This window comes from Chondrus crispus, genomic scaffold (assembly GCF_000350225.1).
Source record: "Chondrus crispus Stackhouse genomic scaffold, scaffold_84, whole genome shotgun sequence".
Taxonomy (NCBI): domain Eukaryota; phylum Rhodophyta; class Florideophyceae; order Gigartinales; family Gigartinaceae; genus Chondrus; species Chondrus crispus.
In genome coordinates this window covers 138,377-159,069 of record NW_005178758.1, presented here as the reverse complement: position 1 = coordinate 159,069, position 20,693 = coordinate 138,377, and the positions used below count along the sequence as shown (strand labels likewise).

Below are 20,693 nucleotides of genomic sequence, written 5' to 3'. Positions count from 1 at the left end.
CAATGTCAGACTGCTAGAGCAGCTTTGGCGTGCCAAACGGCCCTGCAGTGACGATGAGCTCCCCGCCACGAGCGACACAGAGTTTGCGGGCGCGCCGCTCACCGGCGGAGGAGCGGGAAGTGGTGTACCCGAAGGCTGCTGCATGCGGATGAGATTCCTGTGAGGGGAGACTGCCGGTGACGGAAGTGCCTTGCACTAGGCGGAGATTGTGAGCGCGCATGGGGTGCTCAGGACTGGGGATGAGCAGGCAGTGAAAGAGCGGCAGTGGACGCCGGCCAGATCGATGGCCATTCGGTGTTCGAAAGAACCAAAGCGTGAGCGGGGCCCGAGGCGTTGTTTCCACTCTGCATAGTATCTTGCGGGTCTTGCGGCTAGTAAGGATGGCGTCGACGTGGCGCTGGCAGAGCGGAGGTGCACGAGCAGCAAAAGCGGCAGTGCAGAAGGCGCATTGTCAGAAGCGGGGTGCGGATATTGTGGTGAGGTTGTGGATGACCCTGCAATGGACTGAGCATCTGCGCAGGACAAAGCAGAGCATGTCATTGACGGTGGACGAGCGCCCGAGGGTTGCACCGGTGTTGGCGGGATCGGTACGACCGAGGAGACCGGAGGATAGCATGGTGCAGAGGGTGGCACGGTACGTAGAGACTCGACGACGGAAGTGGATTGGCAGGGCGGCCATATCTAACGCGGAGAGCGAACTAGGAAGTCAGAAAGTGGCGCGCGCGCGCGGGCTCAAGGAGGGTTATGTTCGGAGCAGGAAGGGCAAGGCAGGAACTGCATGGCAGCGGGGGCGGCGGGGGCTGAGCCGGATGTACTAGCGCTAGTGATGAGGAAATGCGGGGGGGGGGGGGGGGGGCGGAGAGGCAGCGGCAAGGGCGAGCAGGAAGGCGATAACGACGAGTATCGTATGGCATAGGGGCTCATGACAGGAGATAGGGAAGGCCGGGATAGGGCAGCAAGTGCATTTGTCAAGGAAGATGAGAGGCTTGCAGGTTGGCGCAATTGGTAGACGACTGGGAGTACATAAAGAGGTCATCCGCTGGGATAGGATCATTGGATTTTACATACTGGTATGGCGGTGGGACGATGAGACTGAAGTGGGGATGGAAGCAAATACGGAAGATGAGGCAAAGCGGATGGGGAAAGACGCACGCGGGCATGCGTGGGGTGACTGACCGTTCCCACGGTGACGAACACCACAAGGCTCACGCCAGCACGCTGCATGTGGGCAGTAGTGTACTTGTACAGTACAGTAGAAGGAAATCTGCTTGCGTACGTACGTGGTTCAATGGAAGCACAACAGCAAGGAAGGTGTTTCCAAATGGCATTGTTAGAGTGAGTCTTGTTTCGACGCGATCTTGTTTAGGTCTTGTTTCGTCTGCGGAAGCTTTACGCATTTCCATTGGACGCCGCTCACACTGTACAGTTGTGGAATCCATGGATGAAGACATCCTTGGACGTGCCGCAGTGGGGAAGGAGAGTTCTACAAGTACTGTATCTACAAGTACTGTAATCTACGAGCAAAGTTGGAAGGCACAAATCGCCCGAGCGTTGCTACTGTCCTCTCTATTCTCTCTCTCTCTGCGCTACCCCTATATCTATCAGTTCATTGCATTACAACTTACCACCGCATGTGGCAACTTACAATTAAACCAACACTGCTTGTGTCGGGACACGCAAACAACTTGTGACAACAGTACAGCAGAGTAGTACAGTACAGTGTACAGCACAGCAGAGTACAGTACATGACTGTTGACAGTCATGTACTCTGCTGTGCTGTAATACGTACATACACAGTATACTGTACGTATTACCAGAGGCGGCTTTTTCCATATGTGAAGGTGAGGAACAGAATCACAACTCACTGTAGCGGTCCAGACTTGTGAGCTGCCAAATGTCAAAGTACCTCCACTTTTTTGGACTCATTAATCCCCCGTTTAGAGTGCCCTGTGGAACCACCGGACCACATTCGCAGGCCGTACGCGTTTTGAACGCAACCTCAGAAATGAGCTAACCCGTAGAAACCGATGACATCCGCCCGACTTGCCTCTTCCCCCCACCATGTCCATTTCATCCATCCGCATGCCGCCATTTTTTGCATCTCCTCGACGAACACCACGCTCCCTCGACATCCGACTCCATCGCAAACCCGCACATCCCAGCACCCGCGGCCTCAACCTCCGGCCCCAGCGCTGCGACCGCGAACATGTCGCGCACGCCGTCGCAGCCCTCGAAATGCTACAGCGTTGTCGCCGCCCCCACGTTTGCGGCGATGCTGTTCAGCGTCATATCACCCGGGGCCCACGACGGGCCGGTTAGGTTCCGGCCGCAGGGTAGTCGTCGGTTACGTCGTCGCGAGACATGTTGCCAAGCGCAAACCTAGGGTGCGCGCGGAGTTGCAGGAGCAACAACACGTCCACGGGCGTGGTGATGTCCCAATCCCGGTCCGTACCGAAACTGATACACCCAGCCATACTCCTGGCCGCCCCGAACCCTGACCTCCAGGCGGGAGCGTAATCGAAGCAGATGCCTTTAGCCCTGCTCATGCACGCCCCCGCTCGAAGTAGCTGGTAGACTTGTTCACGTTCCATTCCTTCGGCAGCATGTCCGCTCCGTCAATCAGGTGCGAGCTTGACCCTCGATTCAGCTGCGATTTCTCGCGGCAGCGCAACATCTCTCGACTACCCTTGGGCCGTTCAGGCCGGAGGCAAGCAAACGCAAGATTTTGACAACTCGCTAGTCGAAGTATGTTTTGTGCGTAGCAATGGAGGACGGGAATGTCGATGAGAGTGAAATCGCCGAGTGGCAAGATGCGTGCAGGGGCGTTATGTGTGCTGAACTCCCGCGGACGCGGGTGGAAAAGAACTGGAAAGCATTTCCAAATACATGAAGAAGAGGGCGCTGGACGATATGCTGGGAAAAGTGAGAGAGCAGGAATGGCACTTGTGTGGCACGCTGTCGCAAATCGACCTACGCATCTGATTGATAATTCCGTTTATGGGGCACTGGTTACCAACAAGTCTACAGTAGCATCCTTGATATGCCTTATATGGGTTTATAGAACCCAGAAGGGTAGTAGCTGATTTCGTGTCGATACAATATAAAGGCCGACCCAACCACTGTTGGGAAGGCAGACAATCACGAACAAAAAACACCGTCACCGCCCTTGACCAAACGCGACTGGTCAAGCTGGTCGTCAGCACTCCGAGCCGTCTCCTCGGACCCGCTTCTCGACCATCACCTTCGCTCTGGGTCACACCAAGTGGCCAACAACCTCGTTCCTTCCTGAGCCGTCCTCTCCAGACCCGCTCACGGACCGATTACGAACTCCGAAACCCGACTCCCTGTCGTTGTGGACTGTGTGCCTGTGGCTGGCCACAGAAATTTCTAAGTGCTCACTCCGCGGATGAACACGCGCAGGACCCAGCGCACCAATTCACCACTTCAAGGACCCCAACTGCTCGACAGCAATCGAAAATCCTTTTTCGTTCCGATGTTAAACTTTGAAACATCGGATGGCGCCTCGCAGTCTAGTTCTGCTGGGGTTGCCTTATTCGCTCCTATTTCTGCCCCAGTTTTACGGAGTGTCGATCCGACTCAAGTTGCACGCTTCTTGAAGGAGCGTGAAAGATACGAACTTGAAATCACCGCCAAGCAGGCGGAAGTACCGACCATGACACCCCTGCCCTACACCGCGAGTATCGATCGCTCGCTGCTGAAAAGCTTGTTCTACATGGGAAAGTTCGATGAGATAGCGCCCAACGCCGAGGACGCAAACAGTCTCACAAGCGATAACATCAAGACATATGTGGATTCACTTGTCAAACGTTCTAGCTTCGGTATCAACGACCCTTCCATAATCGAGAAAGCCTTGGAAAGTTTTTCAATGCCAACACACATCACAGAAGCTGACGCTCGCATAACACTTTACTGCGCCGATTTCTTCGAACGCCTTGACGGGATCGGATATGGTACTTTTCGTGAGGATAACCCAAAGAAGGCAGTCAGCATTCTCGTACAACGGCTTCAGCCTGCAGCCTTGAAGCGGGAGATGCGAAGACGCATCTCGTATGATGAGAGCCTTGAAAAGAACCTGAAGAAGTTCATATCCGTTCTTATCAAAGAAGCGGTAAACTGCCAGATCTACGCCGTCGAATTAAGGGATCAAAAACGGACGCCAACGCCAAAGAACGGGTTTGCAAAAGACCCCCTGAAGCGCGCAAAAGGTCCGAGGAAGCCTTCGGACCCCACCAATAAGACGCCTCTGTGCCTCTGGGAAGAGCACAGCAAACGCGGCATACATCATTACCTTCGAAACTGCCGAGAGTGTCCAAAGGACGTGAAAGACCGCCTGTTTGAAGATCATCGAGGGAAACGGAAGGAAAACGCAAAGAGAACTACGGAATTCCTCTCCACGGACTCAAAGAGCGTTGTATTCACCGCAACATTTGGTGAGCACTACAACACTACTGTCTGTGCAGATACGTGTTCTGACGACAACATACTCGACGAACATATCCTCAATAATTTGAGAAAGGCAGGTGTCGAGCACACGGTTGAAATCCTGCCCCGACCACGGACATTTAATATGGCAGCAAACCTTCCCGATGGAACCCCAGCTTCGCTTACCTGTGCTCAGGTAGTAACTGTGGACACTGAGCTCCACATCAGACACGGGTCTGCGCTAACGCTTCGAGGCGTTCGTTGGCTCGTGACGAAACAAGCCGTCGGGGAACCGCTCATAGGTCGTCCTTTGCTCGAAGCCCTTGGTCTCAATACCCGTGACATACTGGCTGCCGCCGCTGAAAAACATGCCGGAATTGTTGACGTACCCGAACTGTTCGACCAACACGCCGAACGACGCACAAACGGTAAGATCGCCAGAATTCTCGAAGGCGTTTACCACGCGGAGGGCGGAGCTGACGACGCTGATCTCAACGACGATGACGGCTGGTTGGACCTTGGTCCCGCAAACCCCTCCGACAAGAAAAATACCCGTCAGCAGAAGATCGAGGAAGCTCGAAAAAGGGGAATGACTGTCAAGGGCCTGAAAGGTCTCGAGGCCCTCCTGAACGAATTTTCCGACGTCATAAAGCTAAGGCTTGATGCTGGAGAACCTGCTGACATCAAACCTTTACGAGTTAATCTCAAACGGGACGCCGTGCCTGTCCGTGCAAAACAACGTCGCTATCCACCGCCCAAGAAGGAGTTCATGTCCCGATACGTGCGGCAGTTGCTAAAGCTTGGATTGGTCAAGAAAGTTACCGCTCCCGAATGGGTATCCGCTCCTCTCATCGTTCCGAAGCGCCCTCCGGCCATGTATCGACTTACTGTCGACTACCGCCCCGTAAACAATGCGACCGTCCAGACGTTCTGGCCAATGCCCAACATCGAGGCAGAACTCTCCGACGCTCGGGGTTCCAATGCTTTCGCCGCTATCGACTTCTGTAGTGGGTATTGGCAAGCCCCGTTGCACCCCGCGAGTCAGCCACTTTTCGCCTTCATGACACCAGATGGGGTCGTGATGCCTACCCGTACTACTCAAGGAGGAACCAACTCAGCTGCTAACTTTCAGGAAAAGGTGGCAGACTGCTTCAACGAACTACGCGAAAATTTCAAGGCATGGCTAGACGACTTTATTCTTTTCGCCACAGACGAGGTGCACCTCCTCCGCATACTCCGCCGTTTCTTCGAGATCTGCCGTGCTCGCAGACTTGTTGTTTCGCTCCCTAAGTCTGACTTCTTTCTCCGAGAAGCTACATGGTGCGGTCGCATTATTGATTCCCATGGTGTACGGTTTAACCCGAAGAACCTTTCAGGACTCAAGGACTCCGATCTCCCCCGCACGGCCGGAGAGCTCTGCGAGTACGTTCACGGAGCAAGCTGGGTCTCTACGAGTATCCCACGTTTCGCTGAACGTGCCGCGCCTTTGCGCGAACTTCTAGAACATGCTTACACTAGGGCAGGCGGAAGCCGAAAGAAGAAATCTATCTCTAAGTTTACCCTCAGTGACTTGGGATGGTGCCACAAACACGAAGCAGCGTTTAAAGACCTCCAAGAGCAGCTGCAAGAAGCAACTCGACTCGCACACCGCGACCCGAATTTGTCCCTTTGCGTGCACACCGACGCGTCCGATAAGCACTGGGCCGTATGTGCAACACAGTGCCAACCTTCTGAGCTGTCGAAACCTATCGAGGACCAAGCACATCAACCTCTCGCATTTCTCAGTGGAACGTTTTCTGAACGTGAGGAACACTGGTCTACCTACGAGCGCGAGGCATTCGCCGTTGTGCAAGCTTTCCGCAAACTAGACTACCTTCTCGCGTGCGACCCCTCCACCCGTGTTTTCACAGACCATCGCAACTTGCTGTTCGCTTTCAGCCCGGTCTCAATGGAACCATCCCTAGGCCGCCACAAGGTACTCAAGGTCATTCGTTGGGCACTCTTCCTAAGTGCATTTAATTATCGAATTGAGCACGTCCCTGGAGATTCCAACATCTGGCCAGACATAATGACACGATGGATGCGAGGCTATCGAAGAGCCCCCTCCATTCGCCGCGTTACAGCTGCGCTCCCATTCAACGGTGTCACTATCCCTCCGGACTCCCCTGAGTTCGAGTGGCCCTCTGCTGCTGAGATCGTTACCGCCCAATCCATACACAAGGCCTCCGCGCCATGTACTGCTAAACCACACAATTCAGGGCTGCTGGCTATCAAAGGGGCAGTTTGGATACCTGAGGATTGTGTCGACCTCAAGCTACGACTACTGACAGTCGCTCACGCCGGAAACGCTGGACATCGTGGTTCAGATGCCACTTGGAACGCACTACGGGAAGCATTCACGTGGACCGACCTCCGAGATGACACTCGCTCTTTCATCTCATCTTGTCTTTTCTGTGTCCTTTCCAAGAGTGGAAACAAGGTCCCACGTCCCCTATCAACGACCTTACACGCCTCCAAGCCAAACGAAGTTATTCACTTTGACTACCTGTTCCTCGGTGATAGTGATGAGGACCGCAAGTACGTATTGGTGGTCAAAGATGACCTAAGCGGCTACTGCTGGCTCGAACCTTCCAATTCCGCAGATGCTACACACACCGCTAAAGTACTAGCTCGCTGGAACCGCGTCTTTACGACACCTAACATCTGGTTGTCCGATCAAGGCTCGCACTTTAAAAACGAAGTGCTCGAGGAACTCGCCAAGACGTATCGAATCCAACACAATTTCTCCGTCGCCTATTCCCCATGGGCCAACGGGACCGTCGAATCTCTGATGCGCTCCATATTATCTGCCACAAGGGCCATGATCGCTGAATTGAAGCTCGCCCCCCAAGACTGGGCTTCTGTTATCCCAATTATCGCTTCTGCGCTCAACGAAACCAGTCTGGATCGCCTTGGTCGCCGCTCCAATGGTATTTCTCGCTCCCCTCTCGAGGTCATGACGGGAATACCTCCTAATCGCCCTGTCCTACGCATTTTACCCCATACTGCCGAAGCTCATGAATGGAGATCTTTGGAACACGCTCGTGCAGCTCAGGTACTGGGCATCTCTGAACTTCAGGACTCACTTGACCAAGTTCACAAAGATGCCGATCGCTCTGTAAGCCTACGTCGTGAAAGAGCCATTGCTGCACACAACAAAGCTACAAACATTATACAACCCTCATTTGTTATCGGTGATTTTGTCCTCGTCCGACGCGCCAACGATCGAGGACACAAACTGCGATTTCGCTGGTTCGGACCGTGTCGCATAACCGCTGTCCACAGTCCCCTTGTTTATGGAATATCTTCTCTACGTAACGGTAAGACTGAACGAGTTCACTGCGCTCGTCTTATCAAGTATCGTGACTCTTTGCTCGGCTCCCCCATACCGAAAGAAATGATGGAACTAGCCGAGCGAACCGAATCCCGCTTCGAAGTCATCGAGAAAATACTGGATGTCGGTGAAGCGCCCGACGGTTTATTCTTTCGCGTTCAATGGGAAGGGCTTCCTGACAAACGCGACTGGACCTGGCAACCGGTCGCCGACCTTTTCGCCGACATACCCGATATCGTTGCAGACTTCCTCAACACGTTCAAGTCAAAAAAGAAGCTCGTGAACAAGGTTAAACATCAGCTTAGCCTTTCCTGAGCAATGTCGCCTCCTGCCGCGACAGACCTCATAGGGGCAGTGTGGCACGCTGTCGCAAATCGACCTACGCATCTGATTGATAATTCCGTTTATGGGGCACTGGTTACCAACAAGTCTACAGTAGCATCCTTGATATGCCTTATATGGGTTTATAGAACCCAGAAGGGTAGTAGCTGATTTCGTGTCGATACAATATAAAGGCCGACCCAACCACTGTTGGGAAGGCAGACAATCACGAACAAAAAACACCGTCACCGCCCTTGACCAAACGCGACTGGTCAAGCTGGTCGTCAGCACTCCGAGCCGTCTCCTCGGACCCGCTTCTCGACCATCACCTTCGCTCTGGGTCACACCAAGTGGCCAACAACCTCGTTCCTTCCTGAGCCGTCCTCTCCAGACCCGCTCACGGACCGATTACGAACTCCGAAACCCGACTCCCTGTCGTTGTGGACTGTGTGCCTGTGGCTGGCCACACTTGGGAGACATTGAGAAGTAGTTGCTCATTGAGGCGGCGGTAAAGGTGACAACGGCGGATGGGGGAGGTTGTGAAGCAGGAGAGGATGATTCTGGAAAAGCTGGCAGAGGCGCTGAAGGTCGATGAGATGGGTTGTGGAGCTCCATTTGAAAGACTGGGAGAAGATGCTAGGCAAGCAGACGTCGGAATATCGGCACAAAGCAGGGCAGGTTGAGTCGACAGGATGTTTTTATTTTCTTGCGTGAATGGTTTTGTTTTTGCTCAATGTCTTGTTTACGACTTGCAGAGTCACGACTTGAGAACGCATTTAAGAGATGGAACCAGTTTGTATGTGAGACTGCCCTGAGAGTGTCAACGGATGTTATAGGGTGAGTGCCCATTCACCAGTGGATTTTAGAGAGATCTCTTGCAACGGTTTTGCGACTTTATCAGCGTTGTCGGCACATGCCAACATCATTGTGGAAGTATCCGCTTTAGTTCGTGGAAGATATGAAGCGAATTGATACTGCAACCGCTTCACAGTTTGGCCATGTGGTTCCATGCAGAGCTATGACAGCACAGTAGATGAGGCACTGCTGTTAGGGCACATCAGACACGCACACATGAAAGCCACAGTCGGCCCCCTCTCCACAGGAGGAGGGAGGCATCGGTGTTCTTTGCATCACAGTTCATAGCCGAGGACAGGCGGATGAATTACCAATTTAAAGTTTACTTGCCAAAACCCATAAATGCAGGTATGTCATACAAATATTCTGCAAACGGTTTCCAAGTCAATGAACCAGGTTTATACGGCTGCAGAATTTGGCATCCTACGGTATTGTACACGGGATAGTTTTAGGTGTGTTGGGCCTACTCTATTTGCGAACAATTTTGTCGACAGTGCTCTTCTAACAGTGACAAAGGTCTACTATTCGGTGAGGGTATTTGTAAAAGATCTACTAACTTCGCTGTATGTCTGTAACTGAGACAAAGGTCTAGTAGGCCTTTGTCTCAGTTACAGACAAAGGTCTAGTGGTCTAGTACGCCCATTAGATATGTGCAACTGGCAGCTTCTCAGACCTGAGAGATCACGTCAGGACCAAGAGAGTCCGGGGATGGATGAAAGCAGTGTTGGCTGTGCGTGCACCTCCTAGAGTAATGGCACGAAACATAAGCCTTTATATGCCACACCAGAAGTATTGTACAGTACTTGTACAGTTAAGCAGACACTAAAGAGATCTGTAGATTGACGCTGAACGCATTTCATCTCAGGAGAACAAGGGTACTGTACTTCGGGTTAGTTGTACTGCATGACTGCAGGATGCAGTCGGACTCAGCGACGTCCTATCTTTCGCTGCACAGCAAAGGAATTGCTACGGCATTGCTTACGGTAAACTCTTACGTCGCTTGAGCAATGTATTTGTTGAGACTTAGCGAGAACCATCCACAGTGACGCACTCTTCTTCACGTTTGAATTTCAGAATTCTGTGACTGCTTCTTTCCGAAACCCTGTAAAAATAGTGCTGGGTAATCGTGCTGGGTAATCGTGCTGGGTAAGCTCTCTACTTTTTTTGTCCATACATTCGCTTCGCGGGAGCCATGTGTTGTGGAGAGAGTATCTTTCTTTTCTTATCATGAAAGCAACCTCAAATAAGGACACGTGCCATCTAGACTCTGCGTAGCCTGGCGGACATGTTAAAGCTTTATGTGCCTGGCGTGAAGACGCGCTTCACCAGAGTGACGATGCGCCAGGTTGGCATGTGGTGTTACAGTACGTCTATACCACACCACGCCATTCCCAGAGTAGAGACAACAATAGGATGGGGCCGCAGGAGCGAGCATGGCGGGAAGAGGGATAAGAGACATCGATGGGAACGGAGGAGGCTCCATCGTGATTTCCTCCATCTCACGTCGCAAAAATGCAGCTCACCGCCTTCAGTTGATTACAGCTACTGTACAAGTACGAAGGTACAGTATTCGTGCCACACCGTATCCATTTTGCAATTGCACCTACGTATCAAGAAAGTACGCAACGCATCCATCAGTCGTCGTCTGTAATCTCTGCCCTGCCTTTTTCTGTAGCCCTTGAGTTGCTTACAACATTTGTGCTTAGGGTGACCCCACCGCGCCTTGCCCAAAATCGCAAAAAGCAGACAGTTGTCCTCCGGTAATTGGATCTACTATCTTTTAATCAAGCCGCGCTTTGGGGGAGGTGGTGATTCAGAGATGAACCCCACCGCGCCTGTAACACGATACATCTATTCATATTCAGGGTCACCCCAATTAGGCTACAAGTATGTCGTAGAAATACATTTGGCGCAAAGAAGCAAGCTACTGCACGCGTCTGTTCCACAATTGGCGGCAACTTTTGCTCGTCACTTGCCCGCTCTCCATAATATGTAGGCTCCTGTTTGGGAATTATCAACTCGGCAAGTACACCACGCTTTCAATTCGCGGCGTTCTCAGACACTGCGCTCTCAGCAACGCACAGGGCAAGATTCTCCTCGTCTGACCACCCCAGTCCCTTACCCTTTTTCCTCACTCTTAATGCCGAGTCATCAGTCCTAGTAACCACCTCAGCCATTGCCTGCACTTCTCAGAAGACGAGAAGGAGGGAGAAGATGGGAAATGTCCACGAGCGAAGGCTGCACAACACTCCTTTTTGCGTCCCACACTATTGATGGGACTTCAGTCAAAACAGCCCCAAAGCCATTTGGAAGAGCTTTGGTAGAGCTGTAAGCACATGAAATTCAGATGTTTTCTGTACCGTTACTATAGAACGAAGCTCGCCCAAACGGCGCTTTGGACAAAAATCTCGACCAAATAATTTTGGTTTGGAAAAGAATCCTTCCCAAATTCTAAACTTTAGGACAAATGGTGGCGCGGTGGGGTTCAAAATTTCTTCCGTCGGTCCGAACTTTAGTCCATCGGTCCAAACTTTAGTGGTTGGAATTTTAGGACAGAAATTTTGTTGGCGGTGGGGTCACCCTTACAGGGGGGGGGGGTCGCGATATAGTGCCATCTTTGTTAGTGCCAGCTCCAATATAGTGCTACCGTTCTGCGGGTGGCACGCATTTTGAGCCAAAAATGAAGGGTCTCCAGAGAGGCAGTTGGATGGACGTACTGCCCGAGAGCCACTGCCGCCACGGAAAGTTATTATGCAGTTGCTACCTCGAATAGACTATGGCGGAAAAAGGCAGGGTCGATGATGCAATTGGACATCTGAAAAAGTGTAGGCTGGCATTTATAGCTGCGAGAAAGGAGGAAGTCAATGCGACGGCTCGGCAGCCACTAATAACAGAAATGCTTGATTAGACTTGAGTCCGTAGTGAAGATACAAAGCATGAGTGATGGCGTCCTGCGAGCGATCTTTCTGAGCAGTGATGCAAGGAAGTGGCTGCAAAAAAGCCGTAAATCTCATTATCTAACAGTGCCTGGTTCGATATAGTGCCGTTTTCGGCCCACTGACACAGGGTAGCACTATATCGCGACCCCCCCTGTACATGATTATCCTGCATGGTTTCCAAATCTTAGATGCCTAAGGGTGACCCCACCGCGCCTTGCCCAAAATCGCAAAAAGCAGACAGTTGTCCTCCGGTAATTGGATCTACTATCTTTTAATCAAGCCGCGCTTTGGGGGAGGTGGTGATTCAGAGATGAACCCCACCGCGCCTGTAACACGATACATCTATTCATATTCAGGGTCACCCCAATTAGGCTACAAGTATGTCGTAGAAATACATTTGGCGCAAAGAAGCAAGCTACTGCACGCGTCTGTTCCACAATTGGCGGCAACTTTTGCTCGTCACTTGCCCGCTCTCCATAATATGTAGGCTCCTGTTTGGGAATTATCAACTCGGCAAGTACACCACGCTTTCAATTCGCGGCGTTCTCAGACACTGCGCTCTCAGCAACGCACAGGGCAAGATTCTCCTCGTCTGACCACCCCAGTCCCTTACCCTTTTTCCTCACTCTTAATGCCGAGTCATCAGTCCTAGTAACCACCTCAGCCATTGCCTGCACTTCTCAGAAGACGAGAAGGAGGGAGAAGATGGGAAATGTCCACGAGCGAAGGCTGCACAACACTCCTTTTTGCGTCCCACACTATTGATGGGACTTCAGTCAAAACAGCCCCAAAGCCATTTGGAAGAGCTTTGGTAGAGCTGTAAGCACATGAAATTCAGATGTTTTCTGTACCGTTACTATAGAACGAAGCTCGCCCAAACGGCGCTTTGGACAAAAATCTCGACCAAATAATTTTGGTTTGGAAAAGAATCCTTCCCAAATTCTAAACTTTAGGACAAATGGTGGCGCGGTGGGGTTCAAAATTTCTTCCATCGGTCCGAACTTTAGTCCATCGGTCCAAACTTTAGTGGTTGGAATTTTAGGACAGAAATTTTGTTGGCGGTGGGGTCACCCTAATCTCTGGGCGCACTGCCAGCAGGAGACCACGTGAGGCTGAAGGAGGCGACACACAGTGCGTACATAGCCAAGTACAGTGAACCCTCCCGATAAGGATCACTCTCCATATGGATATCCTCCGTAAACAGTCTGGATCCAGGTCAATTTTGGGATGGGTAAAGTCCTGGGCGAGCAACACTTGTCAGGCAGATATTGGATTTAAAAAAAGCATGTATCTCTCTCCTATTGGCAGATGGTGGTGGTAAAGGTTGCGCCGTCGGTTCCTGGGGTAGTTATGCACATCGTTAAGGCCGTGGCGCTGCGACCGACGCCGGATCGCACACAAACGCCAATTGCGCGACAGTGGACGCGGCTCCGTTCCAGTTGCGGGTGCAGTCTGAAAGAGGAGATCGAGGGAAGGGCGGCTGGGGTATTTTTTTGGAGAGGAGATCGCGGATACGCCGCGCGCAGACGGCGCAGCGGTTGCATGTGAGTTGGCTCACTGCCATGAAGAGCGCACTGGGTGCGTTGGTTGCGGCCGTGAGAATAATGCAAGGAGGAAGAAGCCGCTCTATTCGCTGGAAAAATTCGTAGGAAGGGAAAGGGCAAATCGTAAGCTTGTTCCAAGAGAAGTGGCGCTCTCGTTCATTACATTTGGACTTAATGTCCGCGATGAAAACGTTCCAGATTGGATGCGTGCTGAGGGCACTCGTGGTAATATAAAACATGCGATCGAGAACCCTTTTTATCAGTCGTGCTTTTCCCGTGCTGTCGTGACAGGTTTGCTATGTGACGTCATATACAAAGTGGCCGTAAGCGCTCATGACAGGCATGTGAATATTCACAAAGATACGAATTTGGGTTCAAACGGAGATATTGAGCGAGCAGCTAATCTGCTCCTCTCTGCTCCCATGTGCGCCAGCTGCTACCAAGACTGGGGTGTCCTCACAAAGAACTCGGCACGAGCGAGAGCGAAAGCGACCAGCGCGTATCAGAGATGGAGAGCAAGACGGCGGTCAGAATCAAGGGTCGATATTGGACCTTTCGGTTGCCGAAGAATTAAACCCGACGCCAATCACTGCTACGTTTGTGTAAATGGAGTTGCCGTTGTGTCTACTGAAACGCGGCTGTCACGGGCAACGCGACTGTGCGCAATTGGCAGGACCGACTGGGCGCAGTTCACTACATTGTTCGCGAATACAACCTCCCTGCCAGCCGATATGATCGAGGCTCTTCGCGATTCTGCGGCCCAGGCGAAAGTATGCTCAATTCACAGCAATGCGATTCGAAGGTGTGAGGATGCGGTCCACAAGCAAAAATTTACTTGTGGTCTCTGCCGGCGGCGACTACCTCGAAATTCAGGCAGGCGGCTTTCTGTCCCGGAAGATGAGGAAGAGGCATTTGAATTTGAGTGCAGAATGGCGTCTTACTTTGGTCGGTCTGTGTGCGCAAATTGGACCTGTGAAATGATTGTATGTTCGCATTGTCGTCACTTGGCTTGCGGATCACCAGGTGAAGGGCTGGAGCTAAATGGATCTACTACATTCGGGAGACAGGTGCGCGCTGCCCAAATCTGCATATCATGGGTATGTATAAAGCTTTCTGTACTTCCTCCGGCCTATATTTCGGAAAGATGCATCTCTGCGTCACGGATTCTAGGCGAGCATTCGTCTGGCAAAGCAGTCATAGTTCGGTTACGTGATGTCAAAGCAGTCTTTGCAAGCTGTTCTACTCCAGGAAGAGTGCCTGACTCACGCACCATACGCGACTGCGTCATGCCTCACATTGCATCCGTTGGAATTAGGATGGAGATCGCGCCCGGGAGGGTAGGGGCTTTCTTCTACAATTCTACAAGCGCCTATTTTCTGGCTTTGGAGAAGCACGCAGCGGAGCAGACAAGTAATCGTAGCGCAGAGGATCTTTTGACTTTATCTCAGCTCGCAGAGCAGAGACAAAACGACCTTAAGACGCTCGTCAGGTCGTTTAGGTTCGACGCTGTTTTCAGCTCTGTAGTCGCTGCCACATTTTCTGCGGAGTCCTCCATTGAAGCAGTTCCACGTCGTTTGTGGCTTTCAGAAATGCTCACGCTCGCGAGTCGCGGCGTACGACAGCGAGCGAAGCGACAGGTTGCCGTAATGAAATCAGCGGCATTGGATGGCGACAAGAGCGCACAAGCTATCGCGAGAGAATGCCGCACATTTCGTGACATATTTCCCTTCAGCAACACATCAATTCCACCTTTGGATGGAGACGATGTACCGCCATCGCTAGCCCGATTATGTACTCAACTATACAAACTCGAGATGGAGGCTCGTCTTGTAGATCACCGAGAGCGAAAGACTGGCCCCCTCATGCTGGCCGCGTCGTCTAGTTGCGCTACATGGATGTCCAATGCTGCACACACAGCTCTAGCAAGGCTTGGCGTTATAGCACCGGATAAAACTGCATATCGCGTACAAAATGCATTCGAGACTATGCTCGAACGCGCGCCCCTGGGGCCCATGTCTCTTCTACCAATGCTCAAATTCGAACATCAGTTGTTCGTGGCTTCTATAGACAATATCAATATCAAGAATTTACACGCGTCACTCTCCGATAGCCACTCCCAGCGTGGCTTAAATGGACTTGCAACGCAGGTGGTTGGATGGGCAAGGACCTATCCTGATAAATATATGGAAGCTGATGAGGACTCCTCATCCGGGCAGCGCAGAATGGGGTTTTTACCGCAGAGTATTGCAGAAATTCGACGGAAGCTTACAGGTGGTATTTCGTCGAGCACTGCCTGCACAAGTGGTGTTATGTAGTTAGAGGGGCAGCTTGGTACAGTATGTTGGCTGGACTTGAGGGCTACAGCTGGTAGGCAGGCGCCTTGGTTTGCTTTTATCAGATGCTGTGTTAGTGCTGTGCGTGTGCCCTGCCTCAATACAGATGGGCGAGGGAGTTCTGCTTAAATGCACTGCTAAAAGGTTCATGAAAGAACAAAGGAACATACGGATGGGATTCTATGCTACATTATTTGTTTGTGGGGAGCACCACATAATTACACTGGAGAGAGTGCATTCAGACTGCATCGGCCATGCAATAATTGCATTCAACTGAGTTCGATGATCAGAAGCAGGTTGCATTGCTGGTGTACTGCCATGCAATTATATGAGATCAACCAGTAATGATAGACATGCATTGCTGTGATACACTTGTGCAAAGCATAATTAATACTCTGCCCTTTTTGAGATAAACCGACTAGCCCAAAGGGGCATTGGAAGATCTTGATTCTGTGTTGTCAAACTGGAGCGGTAGAGTTCCATCGAAGAGCATGAGTTGCAGAGTCTCGGCTAACGGGCTGTCACGCTTCGTCAATGGATCAGCCGGATTCGCTGAACCAGGTATCCAAACAACTCTGTTAAGCTGATGTGTTTCGAAATGATAGCGCAGTAGTGACACATCCGCAATTATTGACTTATCCTGAGGTGTACGGCACGTCGAGAGCGATGAAAAAAGGTATTTGGAGTCGACAACGACACAAAGATGGAGCTTTGTGTCAAGCAAATGTTTGTAGACCTGTGCAATCAATTTCCCTTGATCGATGGCTTCACCTGCTGCGAGTACCTCTGCTGAGGCAATAGATTTGGTAGGCCTCTGGGAAAGATGGGAAGTCCATGCAATAGTGTGCATGTGAGAACCATGCGATAGAGGTCCAATCAGCAGTCCGCCGACATATCCAAGCTGACCATAATCTGAGGGCCGTCCAGCATCTGCAAATAGAACAATAGTGAGTGGATGGGGTCCTCTTGACACTGGCTTCGAAAACGTCGTGACAGTTCCATACTGCTTAACTACTTTCAACATAGTACATTGCTTGATGATGTCATGTACAGTAGCGGACCCTTTTGTCTGCTGCAAATGACTGGACGTAAATGATGCGAAAGGACTCACTGTTGTCCCTAGAAATCCTAGCTTTCCATTAATTGACTGGAAAGAAAACAGCTCAACTGAATTTAGAATATCCTCTGGGCTTTTTCTGCGGAGTCTTGTCAACGTGTGCGGTGATATGGCTTTGAGTTTCTCCTCGGCTGATAACCTGATCGTACCGTTGTCTTCTTGCTCGATAACCATTCCAAAAAAATTGAACTTACCAGGGAGATGTACAAGAGTTCCAATTCTGTAAAATGATGATAAATCATGAACAAACGCTTTTCTGTCTGCATCGCATCCTGCGATCAATAAATCGTCCACCACTTTGGCGACAATTAGCTTCAGCACTCCATTGTGCTTTTGAAAGAAGAGCTGAGGTACATAGGCAACAACATCAAGACCCATGCCCAATAGTGTAGTGTCGGAGTGGTTCTGCCATTTGGCATTTGCGTTCACCAAGCCATATGATGCAACTTTCAACAACCAGTAAAAGTGCTTCTTTGTACTATCACGTGGGGGTACCACGTACACATCTCTTTGTGCTTCACCAGACTGCAAGAAGGCACTTTTGATATCGACCTTGGTTATGAGAAAATTGTGGAGAACAGAAATGGAAAGTAAAATTCGCATTCCAAGCGGAGGACACGCTGCTGAATCCGTGCGGAGGTCATTCTTATCATGATCGCGGTTTTCATGAGGGGCGATCCGAGCTTTGCATGTCTTACTGCCGTCATCTAGATTTTTGATTTTGTAGAGAACGTGGCTGGAAATGATGTTGGCATTGCGAGGTATGTTTGAGACATGAATGATGTCGCATGATTTTTTGAACTCTTGTTCTTCAGCTGTGTATGCATTTTCAGTGATGTGGGTAGGCAGTCTTTGTGCTTGATGAAGCATGAATTCTTTGCTGGCAAATCGGTTATAGAAGAATTGTAGATCATGCTGTTCTGACGAAGTGAGTTCAGTTCCAGGCTGAATTTTTATATCGGCTGCAAGTGCTTGATGTGTAGCGCTGCGGAGGTTCATTGGGTGTACTGATGGGCAACCGGGCATATATGTAACGTTATCGATTCTGGGTATAGACAGACAATCGCTGGCTGTGCTGCTGTTGGTGTGGTCGGCCTGAGCTGAATCACTCTGAGGTGGTACATTATTATTGTTAATGCCATCGAATTGCGCATCTGCTTCTGGAGATCTAGAATTATGTTAAGTGTTGGTAGAACAGTCATCATCCAGTTCATCAAGTTCTTGCATCATAGAACGTTCGCAAACATCTAGCGCTTCCTGGACAGCGGTGAAGAAATCATTTTGTGGCATGAAGGCGTGTCTGGTGTCTTCTATTGCTGGTTGGACATATTTTCCTTTAGTGCCGGCTACAGTGACTGTTTGCGATTCTTGATCATATTTCAGAACAGTTGTAGGCACGGTCCAATGTCCTCGTTTCTGCTGCGCATGCTTCAAAAATACCTGAATGGTGTCACCGACTTGCAAATGACTTGTTTTGATCGGCTTAGTACGCAAAATACGGTTGAGCTTTCTCTTTGCGTGGAGCTGCTCATGTGCGGCGCGAATGTCCATTGGGAATGTCAGTGGTGAGGAAAGGTTGCCAACCCGGCGGGTGTATCCCTTTGCGAGCTCGTGTGCTGAAGCTATGTCATTTCCGTATAGATTGTTCGAGATTAGGAAAGCCTGTGTTGCGAGAAGGGGCAACGATGTGCTCTGATTTGCAGAGAATAGCCGAAGAAATATATCTCTTATAATTCTGTGTTTCGACTCTATAGCATTTCTGCTATGCCGACGAGGAGGGATAGAATGAAATTTGGTCCCATGAGATTTCAGATACTGCAAAAACAGGGCGTTGTCGAAAGCTTTGTCGCCTCTGACAGTGGCTGGTGACCAAAAGGCAGATATCCAACACAACTCGAAAGCCTGAATACAATTATTCATATCGGTACTGGGAACAACTGAGCCTGTCGAATATCGCGTCTGATAGTCCATCATATGAAAAATGTTAAGGTCGTTCAGAAAAAAGTGGTCAACGCAGACGACATCATTAAAGTTGGCGGACATAGAGCAAAGGGAGACAGCTCTATTTTGCGTAGGTAGAGATACAACATGACAATGAGGACACGATTCCAATAACTGAGAGAGAAATGACACACACTGGTCATCCCAAATCTTATTTCTCTGCATGAGAAGCTTGATGTCCCGAAAATTTGAATGGCCGCATGTATGGGCATGTACACGCTGAATAATTTTTTCTTCTCACTCCATGACACTTGAGCTGAGGCCGAAAGGCCGCATATCGCTGTAGACCTTGGGTCATGGACTGAAACGTACTTATCATCAAAACATTTGTGGCTCGGCAAGTAGCTGTGAAAATCGTGATCGATCAATTGCAATGTGTTTGTGTCATTGGATTGTGGTAAAGAAAATTGTAAGAAGTTTCCTTTGCGGTGAATAATGTCAGTATGGCGAGTTACATTGCGTCCAATTATCCAGGGTGAAGACCCTTCAATTATTAAATGTCGGATTTCCATCTTGACGCCCTGATCGGACAGTAAACTTAGCAACTGAGAGCCAAGTATTTTTCTGCGCGAGCTGGCATGGTTTTCCGAACCATACTGCCAAAATGGCCTACACGCAACTGTAGCGGGTAGTGGGTCCCACATGCCGTCAAACGAAGGCATAATTGTGTCCTTCAATTCCAAGAATTCTTCTAGACCTATGCCACTGTACGGAGCGCCGTCATCAATCAGAGGGCCTAGTTGGATTTTCTCGTCATGGTCTGCGTGAGGGCGAATACTCGAACGGATCTTGGTAGCATTATTGCTGCTGAGACTGACCATATGAAATGTTACTGTACCGGTAGAGCCCCTATTAGATTTGGTTTCAATGCATTTTTCCAAGTCATGAGTGACGTCGTTATTGCTGTTCTTACACTCCTTATCGCCCGCCCAATGTCCCTTCTGCTTACATGACTTGCAGGTGGAGACCTTCTTTAGGGAAGCTAATTGTTCAGGTGATCGGCGATACCTAAACTTTCCATTTTGTGCGCGCGGCGCGCGATAGTGCGGCGGTGGGCGATAGTGCGAAGAGTTTGCGGTAAGAGTAAAGGAGTTGGCGGGGTTGGTCATCGATGCATGAGACTGAACTTTGTCGAAAGAGCGGATTATCGATGCTGAGTCCTCGTACTTGATTTTGTTTAAAAGAATCGAGGCGTTTTCGTGAGATGTTTCTTCGGTATCCGATTTAGGAGCCACGGCTGAGAGGACAGATACTCGCTGAGTGTCCTCTAAACGCGCATTCGCAATCATGATAATTCCGACCAAAGATTCAGGGAGAGAAGAAGTAGTGCCCTGGTATCGGCATACTGCAGCTTCAAAACGAGATTCGTAGTTAACGAAAGATTCGTTGCTTCCACGAATAGTCTGCAACAAACCGTTAAATTTGCTAAAGGTGTCCATGACAACTGAAAGAGGATCACACTTGTAAATACATTTTGCTACAGCCATTGCCCCATCTACAGCAGTAATGTCATCGTCTGGGACTTTTTCAATCAGATGTACTGCTCGACCAAAAAGCTGTGATTTCAAAATAATTCCTTGCAATTCGTTGGGAATCTTGTTGCTGTTCATCCCCGGTAGCTTGTCGTGAAAGGATTTCCATAGCAGCACTGACTTGTAGTATTTTTCTTGCGCTTCTTTGGCGTCGGTCCAAGGAGCATTCTTGATATCCCAAGAAAATTTGGGACGCGAAGGTAGGTCTGGGCCCATAACTATGTAGTTAGAGGGG

At 50.3% G+C, this 20,693-nt stretch overlaps 3 protein-coding genes; all 3 read left to right on the top strand.

The window, feature by feature from the left end:
- The first annotated feature begins 10,425 nt into the window (after positions 1-10,425).
- CHC_T00007768001 (hypothetical protein) lies at positions 10,426-10,915 on the top strand. XM_005711479.1 is given in 2 exon segments: positions 10,426-10,674; positions 10,675-10,915. 1 exon segment carries the CDS (start codon positions 10,426-10,428, stop codon positions 10,672-10,674), a length of 249 nt encoding a protein of 82 aa, XP_005711536.1. The 3' UTR covers positions 10,675-10,915.
- A 1,204-nt stretch (positions 10,916-12,119) lies between these two features.
- CHC_T00007767001 (hypothetical protein) lies at positions 12,120-12,367 on the top strand. XM_005711478.1 is given in 2 exon segments: positions 12,120-12,206; positions 12,207-12,367. 1 exon segment carries the CDS (start codon positions 12,120-12,122, stop codon positions 12,204-12,206), a length of 87 nt encoding a protein of 28 aa, XP_005711535.1. The 3' UTR covers positions 12,207-12,367.
- Positions 12,368-13,678: 1,311 nt separating this feature from the next.
- On the top strand, positions 13,679-15,790 carry CHC_T00007766001 (hypothetical protein). Its single transcript, XM_005711477.1, has one exon. It carries the CDS (start codon positions 13,679-13,681, stop codon positions 15,788-15,790), a length of 2,112 nt encoding a protein of 703 aa, XP_005711534.1.
- The last annotated feature ends 4,903 nt before the right edge of the window (positions 15,791-20,693 follow it).